We start from the raw sequence: 19,464 nt of genomic DNA, 5'->3' as shown, positions 1-19,464 counted from the left end.
TAACAAAAACACTAAGAAAGAGAGAATGGGTTAGGAGTAGAAATGTAGCATTTCACTTGGTGAAATGCAATGCCCTAGGAGCCAGTACTTGAGATCAAGATAATCAGCCAACCAGACCAAGTCCCAACACATCCAACCACCAACACATCCAACCAGCTGACGGCAAAGAACTGACTAATGGCAAAGGCCTGTTTTGCTGTCTGCCATTTTCTTTGCCGTCTGCTTTTGGGTAGCTGATGGCAAAGACTTTCTTTGCCATCCGCTAGCAGACGGCAAAGAGCTGGCAGATGGCAAATTAGCTGATTCCAGTAGTGTAAGGTGCAGTTGTGGTGTACTAGCAAGGTAATCGATTAGGTGATAGAAGAACGCGCGGTCGTGTATTTAGTGTATGCGTCTCGCGAGTCGTATAACGCGAGGGCATGCAAATTAATTATTTTTATTGAGAAAAACATTTTTTTCATCGCAGTGGTCTTTTAAGAAAAACCTTACTATGAAGTTTGCTATAATTAAAAACAATCGATTGTATTTTATCACGAGAAACAACTTCAACCAATGCAATATACTAATACAGAAAATTTTAAAGCACAACACAGTTATCACAACAAGCAGTCAAACGATACGCAAACGGATATAACCGCGGTGCTGACGGTTCAGGAAATAAGCTATATGTTACGAGGAAAAATATTCCTTGCAATGGGATATATCTCTCGTCTACTTGGAGCGGATGGGGGACTCACAAAGGCGTCTCTCTTAGTCTGGCCCTCAGGGGTCTGCTAATGGCGACTAGGGTCTTACACAGCAAGGGTCTGGAGAAAAATCCATCACTTGTTGGGTCAAGTGCTCTCGAGCGATGACATAGTGCACCAGCTCAATTAGCGTCGAACTTTTCTCTACTCAGGTGTAGGGAAAGGATGTGGTTTCTCTGGCTGCTGCACTATTCGAAAAACAAAATAGCCACATTCACTGGCATAGGGTACCATGATTTGAAGATGGGTAACCGTTCCATAAGCAGCAATCTTAATTGCCATTGTTGGAGTGGGTATGGATCTTCCCGATGAAGGGAACTTCCGCAGGCTCTTGGTTTGGGTCTACCTACGGGGTGTGCCTGGCTGTACAATATTTCGAGGGGGTGAGCGTGACCCTCGATTTGAACAGATTGTACCAGGATGGCTGGGGAAAACCCATGGTACTGTGGTCAAAATCCCACAATTATTTTGATAAAATCCCCCCCCCCTCGGGGTGGCATCTGGGGTCTTTATATGAATCCCAAGGTGCGACCTGAAAAAAACAAATGGCTATGAAGGCAGTGCACAAGGTGAGGGATGTTTGGTAAGATCACGGAGTGGCCTCATGTATAGTATCTGGGTTTGGATGACATATCGTGTTGTGGGGGCAATATTAATTGTCGGTTGGGGCAAACGTTCCCTTTATATAAAGAAAACGGAGTCTTCCTTCGCACGCTTGCGAATGGGGCAACTCAGGTGTCGATCACGGGCGTGTAGCTTACTGGGCTAGTCTGATAGGTTGGGCACCGACTGCCAAAAGCTGTCGGGGTCACTGTGGGGGCTATCGGGTAGGATAAGCTTGGTTGTGGTGAGGTTAAGGTCTGGTGGGTGGGTTAACCTAGGTTTTTTGACCTGGCTAAGATAGGATTAGCCAATGGTCAGCCTGGCTCTGATACCAAGTTTGTCAGGACCGGTTTTCGGGATATTAATTTCCCAGAAAATGGCCCTTGTGCTCACCAGCCCCAGGATTACTGTTAGCTGATGAGGCACCAACTTGATACAGAAATTCCAAGCAAAGTACAAAATATGTAGTACAAGACCATTGTGGCCTATGAGTACAACAATTTGTTTCTAGTGGTTGATGGCGGAAGCGGTTTGTGGTTCATCTGCGTCTATGGGACTCCATTTCCCACAGGAACAGCTGACCTAGATAACTCCTATCTTCGCGAGGCTGCTATCACCGTTGCTTAGGTTCCGGGGCTGTCATCGCAACGCTCCTCTCCAAGCAGGTAATCTGGCCAAGACAATAGCCAGGGACAAGCCAGTGAGTACTTTTGAATGTACTCGCAAACATTATGAACACGGGTATAATATAACAATTGATAATCACGCTCTGAAATATTCTATGATCGCAATGTCAGTCACGAAATAAACAAAATCCATGATGCACGCATGCAGGTTGTTCGTATAAAACATGAATATGCAATCCTGAGAATAGAAATAAAAAAATGCACCGATCGGGTGTCTGAAGCGACGCCTCGAAAGGACGACAACAGAAAGCGTGCCTCAGTCGGGCGTCTGAGCGACACCACATAAAGGGCTTATAAAGTAAACAAATAACTAGCATGCCACAGTCGGGCGTCTGAGCGACACCACATAAAGGGCTTATAAAGTAAACAAATAACAAGCATGCCACAGTCGGGCGTCTGAGCGGCACCACATAAAGGGCTTATAAGAAAATAATCACAATGAATATCCAGGAGGTAGAACCGTCCCAGGGATACTCAATAATTCAAGTAATAAAAAGGGTTAGTCCAATATAAGAATAATCATAATCATCATAAGTCACAAGTCATGATCCATGTTCCGGTTTAGTAGTTTCTCCTCCGAAGACCGACACTAAGACCGACACTAGACCCATCTCAGACTGTAGTTCCTTACCCATGGACACGGCTATTCGAATAGAGTTAACCTCTGCAGAGGGTGTACTCTTTACCCACGAGTAACGGATTTCTTTAGTCCATCGGGACTAATTCCATCTACGGTCTTTTAATTGAAAACACAACTGACCGCACACACCAGCCTAACTTACCGGTGTCTGGAATCACCCACAACACCTGTTAAGCAAAACTCTAAGTGGGGAGGCTACAACCTCGCGTAGCATGGGATCAAATTTATATCGCGCGCTCTAAGGGGTGCCCCCCTCTCGGTCCCAACCGGAAACACCCATGCCCCCGGACCAGGTGGCATGCCTACCGGATGCAGCCGGTATCACTAGTAGAAAAAGAGGCTTCCATATGCCCCCATTAGTCCCTAAAATAATCGAACCGCGACCAAAGGGGTCTTTAGTCGCGGTTCGGGAGGAGACCCGCGACCAACTATCTGGGCCTAGCGCGCTCGGTCGACAGCTGGCGGACGGGAGGGGCTTTAGTCCCCGTTGGCCTGGCCAACCGGGACTAAAGGTCCTCAGGCTGGCCCGATGGCCTTTAGTCGCGGTTGGCCAGGCCAACCGGGACTAAAGGCCCATCCCTATATATAGGACTCAGCTCACTTCACTTCACTCAGCTCACTTCACAATATTCAGAAGGGGGGTGGTGGGTTTGCTTTTGGTTCCTCCTATGCACACAAGGTGTTCGATGAAATGCCCGAGAGCATGAAACAAACATGATATGAAGTGTCCGAGCCACAATTGAGCTTTCTCATTTATTTTTCCTCCGCGGTCGCCGTTAGCAACTTGAACCTTTCATGTGTCATTGATAAAATATGCATGTGTGTAGTTCATTGTTTAATTTGTATTATTTCTAGCTAGTTAGTTTAACAAATGCATGATGGTTAATTATATACTTTATATAATAATAATGCAGATGAATCGGCAATGGATGTACGGTCCCCGACTCTCCGGCGAGTTCACTACGGGTTTGAAAGATTTCCTCGTAGTGGCATATGCGAACAAGCAGCGAGGTTTTATTATCTGTCCATGTGCTGTCTGTAAGAATCAGAAGGGTTACTCCTCCTCAAGAGACGTTCACATGCACCTGCTTCGGCACGGTTTCATGCGAAGCTATAATTGTTGGACCGAGCATGGAGAAAGAGGGGTTAGAATGGAAGAAGATGAAGAAGGGGATGATATCGATGACAACTATCATGATCATTTCGGTGATACTTTCATGGAGGATGATGCTGAAGGTGGGGAAGGGTTAGGTGAAGGTGAAGAAGAGGCACATGATGAGCCCGCTGATGATCTTGGTCGGACCATTGTTGATGCACGGAGACGCTGCGAAACTGACAAGGAGAGGGAGAATTTGGATCGCATGTTAGAGGATCACAAAAAGTCGCTGTACCCAGGATGCGATAATAGTCTAAAAAAGCTGGGCTGCACACTGGATTTGCTAAAATGGAAGGCACGGGAAGGTGTAGGTGACTCATCATTTGAAAATTTGCTGAAAATGTTGAAGAATATGTTTCCGAAGAATAACGAGTTGCCCGCCAGTACGTACGAAGCAAAGAAGGTTGTCTGCCCTCTAGGTTTAGAGGTTCTGAAGATACATCCATGCATTAACGACTGCATCCTCTACCGCGGTGAATACGAGAATTTGAATGAATGCCCTGTATGCACTGCATTGCGTTATAAGATCAGAGGCGATGACCCTGGTGACGATGTTGAGGGCGAGAAACCCAGGAAGAGGGTTCCCGCCAAGGTGATGTGGTATGCTCCTATAATACCACGGTTGAAACGTCTGTTCAGGAACAAAAAGCATGCCAAGTCGTTGCGATGGCACAAAGAGGACCGTAAGTCCGACGGGGAGTTGAGACACCCCGCTGATGGAACGCAATGGAGAAAGATCGACAGAGTGTTCAAAGATTTTGCAGCTGACGCAAGGAACATAAGATTTGGTCTAAGTACTGATGGCATGAATCCTTTTGGCGAGTAGAGCTCCAGCCATAGCACCTGGCCCGTGACTCTATGCATCTACAACCTTCCTCCTTGGTTGTGCATGAAGCGGAAGTTCATTATGATGCCAGTGCTCATCCAAGGTCCAAAGCAACCCGGCAACGACATCCATGTGTACCTAAGGCCATTAGTTGATGAACTTTTACAGTTGTGGGGCAGACCTGGTGTACGTGTCTGGGATGAGCACAAAGGAGAGGAATTTGACCTACGAGCATTGCTTTTTGTAACCATCAACGATTGGCCTGCTCTCAGTAACCTTTCGGGACAGACAAATAAGGGATACAATGCATGCACGCACTGCTTACATGAGACTGAAAGTGTACGTTTGGGTAATTGTAAGAAGAACGTGTACCTGGGTCATCGTCGATTTCTTCCCCAAAATCATAACGTAAGAAAGAAAGGCAAGCATTTCAACGGCAAGGAAGATCACCGGCCGAAGCCTGCGGAACGTACTGGTGCTGAGATATTTGATATGGTCAAGGATTTGAAAGTCATCATTGGAAAGGGTCCTGGCGGACAATCAGTTCCGTGGGGAGTTGACGGGCACGCACCCATGTGGAAGAAGAAATCTATATTTTGGGAGCTACAATATTGGAAAGTCCTAGATGTCCGCTCTGCAATCGACGTGATGCATGTTACGAAGAATATTTGCGTGAACCTGCTAAGCTTCTTGGGCATGTATGGGAAGACAAATGATACAAAGGAAGCACGGCAGGACCAGCAACTTTTGAAAGACCCAGATGACCGGCATCCGGAATGGTTTCAAGGTCGTGCCAGCTACGTATACGCTCTTACCAAAGAAGAGAAGGTCATTTTTTTTGAATGCCTGAGCAGTATGAAGGTCCCGTCTGGCTTCTCGTCGAATATAAAGGGAATAATAAACATGGCGGAGAAAAAGTTCCAAAACCTGAAGTCTCATGACTGCCACGTGATTATGACGCAATTGCTTCCGATTGCTTTGAGGGGGCTCCTACCGGAAAATGTTCGAGTAGCCATTGTGAAGCTATGTGCATTCCTCAATGCAATCTCTCAGAAGGTAATCAATCCAGAAGATCTACCACGGTTACAGAACGATGTGGTCCAATGCCTTGTCAGTTTCGAGTTGGTGTTCCCACCATCCTTCTTCGATATTATGACGCACCTCCTGCTCCACCTAGTCGAAGAGATTTCCATTCTCGGTCCTGTATTTCTACACAATATGTTCCCCTTTGAGAGGTTCATGAGAGTATTAAAGAAATATGTTTGTAACCGTGCTAGGCCAGAAGGAAGCATCGTCAAGGGCTATGGAAATGAGGAGGTAATTGAGTTCTGTATTGACTATGTTCCTGACCTTAAGCCGATTGGTATTCCTCAATCGCGGCACGAGGGGAGACTAAGTGGAAAAGGCACGATCGGAAGGAAATCAACGATATGTATGGACGGTCATTCTATGACTGAAGCACACCACACCGTTCTGCAAAATTCCAGCTTGGTGGCTCCGTACTTCGAGCAACACAAGAATATTTTACGCTCGGACAACCCGGGGAAGCCTGAATCCTGGATTAGAAAGGCCCACATGGAGACTTTCGGCAGTTGGTTGCGAAAACATTTAATGAATGACAATGATGTTGGAGATCAGCTGTACATGTTGGCCAAGACACCATCTTCGACTATAACGACTTTCCAAGGGTACGAGATAAATGGGAATACATTTTACACCATCGCCCAAGATAAAAAGAGCACCAACCAAAACAGTGGTGTCCGCTTTGATGCAGCAACCGAGAATGGGCAAAAGGTCACATATTATGGTTACATAGAGGAGATATGGGAACTTGACTGTGGACCCTCCTTTAAGGTCCCTTTGTTCCGGTGCAAATGGTTCAAGCTAACAGGAGGTGGGGTAAAGGTGGACGAGCAATACGGAATGACAATGGTGGATTTCAACAATCTTGGTTACCTTGACGAACCATTCGTCCTTGCCAAAGATGTCGCTCAGGTTTTTTATTTGAAGGACATGAGTAGCAAACCGAGGAAACGGAAAGATAAGAAAACGATCAGTACATCATGCGATGATCCAAAGCGCCACATTGTTCTTTCAGGGAAAAGAAACATCGTGGGAGTGGAGGACAAGACAGACATGTCAGAAGATTATAATATGTTTGGTGAAATTCCGCCCTTCAAAGTGAACACTGACCCAAGCATTAAGTTAAATGATGAGGATGCTCCATGGATACGGCACAATCGTAAGCAAGCAGGGACACAAGGGAAGAATTGATGTGTAATAATTTATTGTACCAAACTTTGTTGAATGGATCATGTGAATTAAAACGTACGATGGCGAATCCGGATGATTTGTATTTGGTCGATGAACTGAATGATGTATCAAACCTTTTGTCAAACCTTCAAGGGATCGAGGATGTAGAACAAAACAATTGGTATCGCCATCATACAGCCCTGCCGTGGCTACTGAGTGCATATATGCATACCAAATGCACGGCAGGACGTATGATGACGAATCCAGATGATTTGTATTTGGTCGATGAACTGAATGATGTATCAAACCTTTTGTCAAACCTTCAAGGGATCGAGGATGTAGAACGAAACAATCGGTCTGAATTTTTAAAATGAATTAGTTTTATTTTTCTGGATTTTTTGATATATTATTTGTATTTTTAAGATTTTAAAATGAATTAGTTTTATTTTTTTGAATTTTTTAATATATTATTTGTATTTTTAAGATTTTCAAATGAATTAGTTTTATTTTTTTGAATTTTTGATATATTATTTCTATTTTTAAGATTTTAAAATGAATTAGTTTTATTTTTCTGAATTTTTTGATATATTATTTGTATTTTTAAGATTTTAAAATGAATTAGTTTTATTTTTCTGAATTTTTTGATATATTTGTATTTTTAAGATTTTAAAATGAAAAGTATTTGAAAAAGGACCTTTATTCGCGGTTCGTGACACGAACCGCGACTAAAGGCTCTTTCCGTGCGGGAACGAAAACGGCGCGAAAGAACCTTTAGTCGCGGGTCGTGACACCAACCGCGACTAAAGGTATCCCTTTAGTCCTTTAGTCGCGGTTGGTGTCCCCAACCGGGACTAAAGGCTTGCCCTATATATTCTCCGCGGCCCTCGTCTTCTCCGCGCTAACCACCAAACGCATCCAGGACCTCGTCTTCTCCGCGGCGCCGCCCTCGTCTTCTCCGCGGCGCCGCCCTCGTCTTCTCCGCGCCGCCCTCGTCTCCGGTAGGTGCCCGCCGCCGCGTGCCGTCCTCCTCGCGTGCCTAGAAGAAGAGGGGACCGCCGCCGTCGTCTTCTCGCCCTCGTCTTTTCGCCCGCCTTCTCGCCCACCGCCGCCTGCCGTCCTCCTCGTCGCCGCGTACTGGATGCGTGCCTTGCCAGCCTCGCGCGCGTGCGGAAACGGCGCCGCCGTGCGTGCCCGTGCTGGTGGTCATATGGCGGACGAGAAGAGTCCTCCTGACGGGCGAGACGCTGCTTTGTAGGCCGGCCCATTTTGTCGCTTCTCCTCCAAAACAGACTAAAATCAGATGCTGCAGTAATAAAAAATAATTTTTTGAAAACAATTGTTAGTTTTAAAAGAGTTTGTGAATTCTGAAAAATGTTCGTGAGTTCACAAAATGTTTGCTATATATAAAATGTTCACAGATTTGGAAAATATATAATGTCCATGATTTCCTAAAAATGCTCGTCCTTCAACACAATGTTAATTCAAAACAAAAATATGAATTAAAAAAACTTGTGTGTTCAAAAAATGTTCATGACTTTAAAAAAATGTTTGCGAATACAAAAACTATTCATGAGTTCTTTTTTTCACTAATTTCAGAAAAATTCACGAAATAAAATAAATCATGAATTTGAGATAATTTTCATAAATTTTAAAAGTGCTCACGACTTTCAAAAAACAATGTTTACGAGTTTGATAAAATATTCACGAATTTCCAAAATTGTTTTCAAATTCAAAAAAAGGCTGAAATGAAAGCAAAAATTAATAGCTCTTAATCATTCAACCGTCGCTGCTCCTCCTCTATGTCCCCTTAATCTTATTTTTTAATGCCTTTAAACTTAATTAATTTTTACTACATGCAGGAGTGACATATGGCGGACGATAGAGCCGAGCCGCTTAGGGATCCGGAGGCTGAACGTTATTTAATGGGCATCATAAACAACGAGATTCCTTATGTGCCGGGCTCAGAAGATGAGCAAGAATAGGATGTAGTCTCTTCTTTTCTGAACTTTGACGGTGGAACAGACATTGTCGATGATCAAGAAGGTGAAGGAACGGACATTGTTGACGGAGGTCAACCGTCAACAAACAACGATCTCGAATTGCAAGTAGCAACCACCTCCGGCGAGGTATATATATACATTGAGCCTCTCGTGATACAAACTTACTGAAATGTGAATACATATGTATTAACGCACGCGACTCTTTCTTTTTTTAGCCCTCGGCCGGATCGAGTACGACAAAGCGTGGCAAATCCAAGGCGATGAAAACAGGAGAAACATATACCATTGATTTTGTCAGTGAAACCGGCAAGCCCCTACAGCACACCTCAAAGTTTATCAACCAATGCGGAGTCGTTGTTAGAGACAACGTCCCGATCACCGTCCAGGAATGAAAGGAGCCAAAGAAGGCACGTCTTGGTTTCAGTTTTGTCGACAAGAGAACGAAAAAGGATTGCTGGAGAAAGCTTATGGAACATTTCATTCTACCTCCGGAATACAACAAAGTCGATGAATTCGGTAACGAGGTTCCGGGTGGACGTGAGAGGAGGAGGCTAGTTAAAGAGTTCGCTCTTCAGAAGATGGCCGAAGCATTCCGGAACTTCAAGAAAAATTTAACCTGTGACTATGTCAACAAGGGCAAGACTCCGGATTTCAATGGACAACATGAGAAACTGAAAGATGATTGGCCAGAATTTGTGAGGCAAAAGAAATCGGAGCATTTCAAGGAAATATCGAAAAAAATAAGGATAATGCGAGTAAGAAAAAGTACCATCATATTATGGGGCCAGGAGGATACCGCCTTTCGGAGCCTAAGTGGCAGAAGATGGAGGAGGACCTGAGGGTGCGAGGAATCCCTCTAGGTACAGAGGGATGGGACCCAAGGGCCAAAAGCTGGTGGTATGGGCATGGGGAATCGCTAGACCCGGAGACAGGGGTGTGTGTTCACCGGAAGAAAAAGTTTGCTCCCACCCAAGCCCTTATTGTCGCAATGACCCAAGCTCAAGAGGGCTTCATCAAGTTCAACAGAGAGAAAGACGCACTGACAACAGCCCTCGGGAATGATGAACACGGAGGACATGTACGAGGCAAAGGCAGAATTTCGTGGAAAGTAGGGTTTTCCTAGGACAATGACCCGTACTGTTACAGAAGCCGTAAGAGAAAGACGGACCGGGATGCAGATCTTTTGGCGAAGTTTGCATCGGAACTCCATGAGTTGAAGCAGACCGTGGATGAACTAGTAAAAGAAAAATCGGCTGCAGGGCCGCATGAAGATCATGAAGCGGATCGCGGAAGCCAGCAGCGGAGAAGCAGCGTGGCTTCCACGGATGCCCCGCCTGGTGCTAATGCACCGACGATCGAGATTCGTTCACCGGAGCCTCACTACCCCATGGATGATGTAAAGGAGATGAAAGAATGTGATATGCATTATCCCGTGGGGAACGTTTCCACGAAGGTAGCTACCGGCAGTGCTTTACCCTGTACACCTGGAGCACTCCACCACAACAACCCCATTGCATATGGCTATGCTCGTGTCATGGTGGAAGACATAGTCCAAGAGTTTGAGGACCTGGAGATTGACAAAGCTACACCCGAAGGGGAGAGAAGACTTGGAGATGTCAAGCGCCAGATCATTCTATGGAAAAAGAAGTACATAGTGTTTCCAGGCGAGGCGCCAAGGCTAACAAGTCCACCCCCCTCCGATGGTGGTGGTGGTGGTCGTGGTGGCGGTGGTGGTGGTCGTGGTGGTTCACCTACACCTCCTTCACGCCATTCGACGTCGTCCCCCGATCCACAACATCCGGCGGGTAAGCAGCCGCCGCCCCCCAATCCTCCTCCGGCGGGTATGACGCCCCCAATCCACCTCCGGCAAACAAGCAGAAGCAGGCGGACAGCAAGGAAACCCGCTCCTGGACTATTAACCCGGACCCTTATGTACGTAAGACCACAAGGGTACCGGAGCCATCACTGTAGCCTCTCCTCCCAAGGCCTTGGGAACTTAGTGAAGCTGAAACCAAATTGGCCGCGTTTGCTCATTATGAGAAATGGAAGGCGGATACGAAGGCGATAAAAGAGCCTGAGCCCAAGCAAGTATTCACTGAGAAGCAAAAGAAGTGGGCTAAGGATTTTTTGACGACACCGTCCTAAGCCGAGCTGAATATGCCTGACGACTATGGACATGAACTTCGTAGGCAAGCAAAAATATTGAAGGAGGAGAAAGAAGAAAGTAAAAAAAGCGGGAAACAAGTTGACCAGCTCGGGATGCAGAATAAACAATCAATCCCCCCGCTCATAGTGAAAGCCGGTCCGGAAGAGGACCCCGAGATCATAGCAGCTGCGGCAGCACTTGGATTGACTGTAGCGAGTGCCATGAAACAAGCGTCCGAGATGGGTTTGACTCTTCGTGCCTCGTTAGGCCTTGAGGATGCGCCAGTATGTGAGATAGCATTACAATATGTGCGGAATGGGCCTCTCGTCGAGCCTGCGCGGGAAAAGAGTCTACCACCACAAATGCGAAATCTGCTACGTTGATACAAGCATTTCATAACATGGGCCGGCAAAGAATATGTTTATGCGGATGTTACAGAGGAGCATCACACCAAACGGTACTCTGTAAAAGTTCTTATGAGTGAATTGTTCCGGCTGTTCAATCTGCGCGAGCTCGACAAATCTATCCTGAGTTGCTACGTTCTGTAAGTGATTTATTTCTACCTCATCTCGTTCTTCATTGCCTGTACTATATATATATATATTTTTTTTCCTAACTATATTGTTGCGTACGCTATTATGCAGATTGAAGATTTGGGAATGCAAAATAAGAAACATCCATGATGTTGGGTTCATTGACCCACATATCGTTAATGGACATGTGTTACAACATCACCCCGAAGACGTGGAGAAAGACTTGTACAAGTTTCTTAGAAAGCATCAACTCAAAAGTCATATTCTATTTCCTTACCATTTTGGGTGAGTGTTTCTCTCTTGTGCCCATTCTCTTTTGTTTACTCCATGCATGGTATGTCTAATCGATGAGTTATGCATGACTGTGCATGTAACGTGTCCGCAGGTTCCACTGAATTCTGCTAAATATTGAACTTCACACCTCCAGAGTTCTAATCATGGACTCTATGGATTCGGATCCAAAGCGTTGGGCCGACATGAGAAAAATGCTGCAAAAGTAATTATTTTAAATCATTTGAGCTCTATATCGATCGGTCTCTTTCGTTCATTTCCTAATATCAAGTAACTAATAACTCCCTTGTTCATTTAATTTTCTTTGCCCTGTAGGGTTTGGAGACGGTTCTCAGAAGAAATTGTCGGTGAATTCAAACATGAGCTAGATTTTAGAAGATTAGTTAATGTGGATAAGCAGCCACCGGGGACCAATCTATGTTGATACTATGTTTGTGAGAACATCCGGAGACACACCTCTGAGCGGAAGGCATCGGATAGCGTGCGGAAGGCGACGGATAACTTGCGGAGGAGGCTTAGTCCAGAAGCTCGCTTCCGACCAATTCAAGATGAATTAGCAGGATTTTTCATGAGGGAAGTGATCAATCCTAAAGGAGAACACTATACCGAGGACGAAGAAATTTATATGCATACCCGAGATTGAAACTTGTTCGAAGTTGTATATGGTCATCCATCCTAATTGTGTATGGAAACTTGTTCGAAGTTGTATATGGTCACCCGAGATTGAATATATATTATATATTCCTCTTGAATTCTTCTTGTTTGAAATTTCATATGCATGTATATAGTAGCGTAGAATATGTGTACTGAAACTTCATCAAAATTAAAATAAAACACAAAATAAAATATAAAAGAAATAAAACACTACAAATTAAAAAGAAACCAGGTTTAGGGGGGCTAAAACCCTAAACCTGCGGAGGAGGCCTTTAGTCCCGGTTAGCCACGAGAACCGGGACTAAAGGTCCTCCGCCCCGACGGACTCCTGGCGCCCACGTGGACGGGCCTTTAGTCGCGGTTCGTAAGAGGCGCGACTAAAGGGGGGGCCTTTAGTCGCGCATATTTAGTCCCGGTTGCACAGCCGGGATTAATGGCCTTTGCGAACCGGGACTAAAGGCCTATTTTCTACCGGTGTATCTTCCACCATGGCCTCTCTGTACGGTGTGTGCTTGGAAGGGGTTGACAACTTACTGAACCGTACCCTACCTGCGGCAGGGACAAGTGGTAGTACGAAACAAGTATGGGGTTACTGGAACAAGACTCGATCTACGGCCGACTCAGGAGGTTCAAGTATTCCCTGTATGATTAGCATAACAAATATATTTCAATTAACAGATAGAATCACCACTCATCATACCTCATCATGCCATACCGGACACCCTCGTCTCGACGAGGAACTAGGGACAAGCTCGTGTCTACCCAAGACAGAGACTTTCCCGGCTTCCTTCCGGTATGCATGAAAAGCATACGAGGATGATTACTATCACCAGCATATCCATTTCTAACAGCCAAGAATCTTCATTATGCACTCATGCGTATGATTGTATCGTCACATAAAATAACGAATGCTCCATGTCAAGGTGGTGTTGTAACCGTATCAAACAACACACAAAAATATTATGCCAGGGTTCAGAATGCTTGCCTTCAAGTTGTGGAGAGGCAGGGTGCATTTCAAAACTTTTGAAAGTTTTCTTCACTTTTGAAAATATTCAAATTAACACATAGATTCAAAACAGTGCAAAAAAGTTGTTTGAATTTTTTTCAAATAAATATGAAAATAAACTAGACAAAATTTGAGGAAGTTAGGAAAAAGAATCAACTCATTTGGAGTTATATTTAAAAAGTTATAGCCAGTCAAAGTTTGGTCAAAATTCTGTTTTTAAATAAAACAGAAAAACGTTTTGAAATAAATACACGTCGAAGACGTACTCTGGGATTACGCCTCCACTTACGCCAGCGTGGACCGACGCGGGGTCACTAACAGTGGGTCCAGGGGGGCCATTGGTCAGGTTTGACCAGTCGTCCCCGCCTCCTTCCTCCTCTGGCCGAACAGAGGCGGGGCTCCGGCGATCGTCGCCAGCGATTTGCGGCTCCTCGCGGGGCTCCGAGGGCGGGGATGGATCCGCCAGTCCAGGGCGGTCCTCCCGGTGGTCGAGGGGTTGGTGGGGGTGGAGGGAGTCGCCGGCGGCGAGCTCTGCGGCGGACGGCGGCCTCGGGAGGATTGGGGCTTCACGCTACGGTGGCGCCCCATCGAAGCTGAGGGTTTGGGCGGCTCCGCAAGATCGAGGGGAAGAGGACGGTGGCTCTAGATGGGCTGGGGAGGCCTTGCTTGCGACGAAATGGATCGGAGGGCGGCGGCGGCCGAACTGGCCGGAGACGGGGAAGAAGGCTTCCCGCTGTCGCTGGCTGGCCGTGGGGGCTTTGGTGGAGCGGCTTGAGGTCGCCTGGGTGCCTGGTCGAGCTCGGGGTCCCTATTTATAGCGCAACTACGTCGGTTCCGCGGCCGTGGATAAGGACGCCGGCGAACCGCCGTTCTGTAGCTGCAGGGCGACGTGGTGAGGGCTGGCGGGGTCTGGCAGGGCGAGGGGATGAGCTCGAGCTGTTCAGGGCGAGCTGGCGCGCGGCTGTGGCTCGGGCGGCGCCGTCCAGGGCAGGAGCCCACTGTGGCCGACCGCTAGCCGCCGTGGCCAACCTGACGGCGGCGCTGTGGGGCTCCAGGGGCGGCTCTGCGGCGAGGGAAGGGGCGGGCGTGTTGGTTGCGGGTGGGGAAGGGCCAGAACGAGCGCGGGGCAACGGCAGTGGGACGCGGCGACTCGGTGCGCGCGCGTGCAAAACGTGCGCTCTGGGCGCGCCCAGCGCACGTACGCGAGGTGTTCGGCAAAATGCCAAGGCATGCCAGGAGGCTTGGGTGGGGCTGGGGATTACCAGGTCTAGGCTAGGGTTTGCAAGGAGATCAGTGGTCAAGCTTGTTAGGTCAGGGGATCAAGTTCACAATGCAAACTAATAATCATGCCAAATCTGTTCATGCACTCAAGGTGTTCGACAGAATGCTAAGTGCATCTAGGCAACTCTTGGGGTGGCCAAAAGCTCCAGACCAGTGTCTCTTTACATGTAGGTGGTGGTGGCAAGGTTAGTTTGGCAAAACTAGAAACTAGTTAGTGCAAGTTTTTAAGAAAACCAATTCTGGGCAGAAACTAAAAGCTATCATTCCATGGACCAAAATTACTCCAATGGGTCCACTCTCCTGGACTTAAGGGTTTTGTAGGGAGGACTATAAGCAGGAAAAAGAATCATGGGCAACAGAGCAAAATAAAATGGGGTTGCAGTAGAAAATATCAAACTGGGCCAGAGAGCAAAAGAGGATGATTTGCTCAAAATCAACATCCCCAAGTAAACGCATTCTCGAATTCCAGATGCAAACACTAGGCAGCAAAATGCAACCTGTGTTGTACCTCTGCCTATTGCTCATGCCCTGCCTATTTCTCGTGGAAGAAGCACACGCGGCGCGCCATGGAGGGATCTCACTGAGGTCCCAACACATTGCCCTCCTCCACTGGAAAGCTACACTTGCAAGCCCACCGGTGCAGATGAGCTCTTGGCAGGAAAACAACACCCCCTGCAACTGGACGGGCATCGTGTGCACAGCTGTTCGCCATGGCCGCCGCATGCCCAGGGTAGTTACCGACATCTCCCTGCCGGATGCTGGCATCAGGGGCCAGCTTGGTGAGCTCAACTTCTCAGCTCTTCCATTCCTCACATATATTGACCTCACCAACAACAGTCTCCATGGTGCACTACCAGCTAGTATCAGCTGCCTGTCATCACTTTTGGAACTCTACCTTCCCTACAACCAGCTCACATGGAAAATTCCCGATGAGATTGGTGGCCTGCAAAGTCTGAGGGTGCTTGAGCTCTCATTTAACAGACTCACAGGACATATTCCTGCGTCTCTGGGCAACCTAACAATGTTAACTGATCTCGCCATTCACCAAACCATGGTATCAGGTCCCATTCCTGAGGAGATTGGAAGGCTTGTCAACCTGCAAATTCTACAGCTAAGCAATAGCATCTTAAGCGGCATAATACCAAAAACCCTTGGAAATCTGAGCCGGCTAAATACTTTGTACCTATATGGTAATCAACTTTCAGGTCCTATACCACAAGAACTAGGCACGCTAGTACGTTTGCAAATTCTTGAGCTTAGTTCAAATAATTTTTCAGGTCCAATTCCAATATCCATAACCAATCTCACTAAGATGAACCAACTTTTTCTCTTTGAAAATCAAATCACAGGTTCAATACCCCCAGAACTAGGCAAACTCGCTAAGCTAAACCAACTTGTTCTCTACAAAAATCAAATAACAGGTTCAATACCCCCAGAACTAGGGAACCTCGCTATTCTAGACCAACTTGAACTCTATAGTAATCAAATAACTGGTTCAATACTCCCAGAACTAGGGAATCTCACTGTGCTTAATGAACTTTCTCTCTATGCAAATCAAATCACAGGTCCAATACCTCCAGAACTAGGAAACCTCACTATGCTCAATGTACTTTATCTCTATACAAACGAAATCACAGGCGCGATACCTTTAGAATTGGGCATGTTATTGAATCTCAGAGAATTAGACTTGTCCGATAACCAAATATCTGGCTCTATTCCCCAAGAGATTGGCAATCTGATGAACCTCAAATATTTATACTTGTTTCAGAATCAAATTTCGGGCTCAATACCTAGAACTTTTGGGAAGTTGCAAAGCATGCAAGAACTGCTAGTCTTTGATAACAACTTATCAGGTTCTCTTCCTCAAGAATTTGAAGATCTCATCAGCCTTGTTACACTTGAGTTGTCTAACAACTCATTTTCAGGACCTTTACCCGCAAATATTTGTTCAGGTGGGAAACTTCAATATCTCATTGCCTTCTCTAATATGTTCAATGGCCCCATTCCAAGGAGTTTAAAGACATGTACGAGTTTGGTTGAAATTGACCTTCAATCGAACCGTCTAACAGGGGATATATCTCAACACTTTGGTGTGTATCCACAACTCATAAAGATGATCTTGAAATCGAATAGACTCTCTGGGCACATCTCACCAAATATAGGTGCATGTACCCAACTAACGGTGCTACGTCTAGCACAAAATATGATCACGGGTTCCATACCTCCAGTCATTTCGAAATTGTCCAACCTAGAACAACTAAGACTCGATTCTAATCATCTCAGCGGTGAGATTCCACCAGAAATCTGCACTTTAGCAAATCTATATAGCCTTAACTTATCATCAAACCAATTATCTGGATCCATACCTACACAGGTAGAAAAGCTAAGCAATCTAGGATACCTTGATATATCTGGGAACATACTGAGTGGATTAATACCCGAGGAACTAGGAGCATGCATGAAACTACAGTCCCTGAAGATCAACAACAACAACTTCGGTGGGAGCTTGCCTGGTGCGATTGGAAATTTAGCAGGCTTGCAGATCATGTTAGATGTGAGCAACAATAACCTCAGTGGTGTGTTGCCCCAACAACTTGGGAAGTTGCAGATGCTAGAATTTCTGAATTTATCACATAATCAGTTCAGTGGCAGCATTCCATCCTCCTTCACAGGCATGGTGAGCCTGTCAACACTCGATGTGTCCTACAACGGCTTGGAAGGACTGGTGCCAACAACACGGCTACTCCAAAATGCTTCAGCAAGTTGGTTTCTTCCCAATAAGGGTCTGTGTGGTAACCTCTCTGGCCTGCCACCTTGTTATTCAACCCAAGTAGCTGCTCACCAAAAAGGGAAGATACTTTGTTTGCTTTTGCCAATTGTTCTTGTGATGGGTTTCAGCATTGTTGTTACAATTGCTGTCATAAAAATGATTAGTCGAAACAAGAGTAAACCACAAGAAAATGTTACCGCTGAAGCAAGGGACCAATTCTCTGTTTGGAATTTCAACGGAAGATTGGCATTTGACGATATTGTAAGGGCAACAGAAGACTTTGACGATAAGTACATCATTGGAACGGGGGGATACGGCAAAGTCTACAAGGCACAACTCCAAGATGGGCAGCTGGTTGCTGTGAAGAAGCTTCATCAGACCGAAGAAGAGTTGGATGATGAAAGAAGATTTCGTAGTGAGATGGAAATCTTATCGCAGATCCGACAACGAAGCATCGTCAAAATGTATGGATTTTGCTCCCATCCAGCGTATAAATTTCTTGTCTACGACTACATTCAGCAGGGCAGCCTCCATAGGATACTGGAAAATGAGGAGCTAGCAAAGGAATTCGATTGGCAGAAGAGAATTGCTCTTCCAAATGATGTGGCTCAAGCAATATCTTATTTGCACCACGAATGCAGTCCACCTATAATCCATCGAGATATCACGAGTAACAACATCTTACTTGATACAACCTTCAAGGCTTTCCTCTCGGATTTCGGCACAGCAAGGATTCTTAAGTCAGATTCATCAAACCGGAGTGCACTAGCAGGAACGTATGGCTACATAGCTCCTGGTATGTGCTAGTATAACCTTTCTTGTCACCACACAAGCATTCAGCTCTATCAATTTGTTCCTAATCCTAATGTTCTTCTCGATGTTGTGCAGAACTGTCGTACACATTTGTTGTGACAGAGAAATGTGACGTATATAGCTTTGGCATTGTTGTGCTAGAGCTACTGATGGGGAAGCATCCGAGGGATCTATTAGATGGTACTTTCTTAAATGGAGAACAAACTATACTGGTGCAAGATATTCTGGACCAACGGGTGACAACACCAACAACAACAGAAGAGAACAACTTATGTCTCCTCATTAAGCTGGCCTTTTCTTGCTTGGGTTCTTTTCCACAAGCAAGGCCAACCATGAGGGAGGCATACCAAACGCTCATCCAGCGATCCTCTTCTAGTTCATGTCCCGTGCCTTTCTACGCATTTACATTACAGCAAGCAAGGGATGCATATTAATATATTATCCAAAATCTAGTGAGAAACAAGGATCTATCAAAGCGGAGGCCGATTTAGGTTTCCGCTTTTGAGTCGAGTCACTCATACATGCTACCTATATATAATTCGGGATGAGTTGATTACTCATTGTAAGTCTATTTGTTTTGTAGACACTCTCCTGATACAGTGAACGATCACCGTTGTGTGCCCGTGGTTTTCTCCGCAATGGTTTTCCGAATAAAAACTGGTGTCCCATGTTATTGATATTTCTCGGTTTGTTCGCTTGCCGATAACAATGCATAATATAATTTGTTTTCCGGGTTGCTTGTAAAATGTATGCGGTGTTTCTGATTATATTTGTTTTAAGACTGTGGACATGGTATCCACATGTGACACTTTCTTTCGGTTGTTGTCTACACTTGAAATGGTGTGCTAAAATTTGTCTCTTTTTATCTAGCTAGTATTTGCCCCCAAGAACCTAAAGATGGAAAAAAAAATGGATCTGAAACTGGTGTGATGTCATGTAGTCCCACTTTATTGTTCCATATATATGGGAACCAAGATAAAATATCTTGGACCAAGCAGGAACGATCAAATGGTTGACACATAAATGGGAACAAATGAATGTAAACACACAGAAATAGGTG

The 19,464-nt window shown here is 45.7% G+C and overlaps 1 protein-coding gene across 1 annotated transcript; it reads left to right on the top strand.

Annotated features, from left to right (window-relative positions):
* Nucleotides 1–15,449: 15,449 nt before the first annotated feature.
* LOC123179788 (probable leucine-rich repeat receptor-like protein kinase At1g35710) lies at nucleotides 15,450–18,838 on the top strand. Its single transcript, XM_044591667.1, has 2 exons — nucleotides 15,450–18,387; nucleotides 18,480–18,838. The coding sequence occupies exons 1-2, from the start codon at nucleotides 15,465–15,467 to the stop codon at nucleotides 18,836–18,838; spliced, it is 3,282 nt and encodes a 1,093-aa protein (XP_044447602.1). The 5' UTR covers nucleotides 15,450–15,464.
* The last annotated feature ends 626 nt before the right edge of the window (nucleotides 18,839–19,464 follow it).

This window comes from Triticum aestivum, chromosome 1D (assembly GCF_018294505.1).
Source record: "Triticum aestivum cultivar Chinese Spring chromosome 1D, IWGSC CS RefSeq v2.1, whole genome shotgun sequence".
Taxonomy (NCBI): domain Eukaryota; kingdom Viridiplantae; phylum Streptophyta; class Magnoliopsida; order Poales; family Poaceae; genus Triticum; species Triticum aestivum.
The sequence above is the reverse complement of the archived record's forward strand: the minus strand, read 5'-3'. Positions and strand labels throughout refer to the sequence as shown.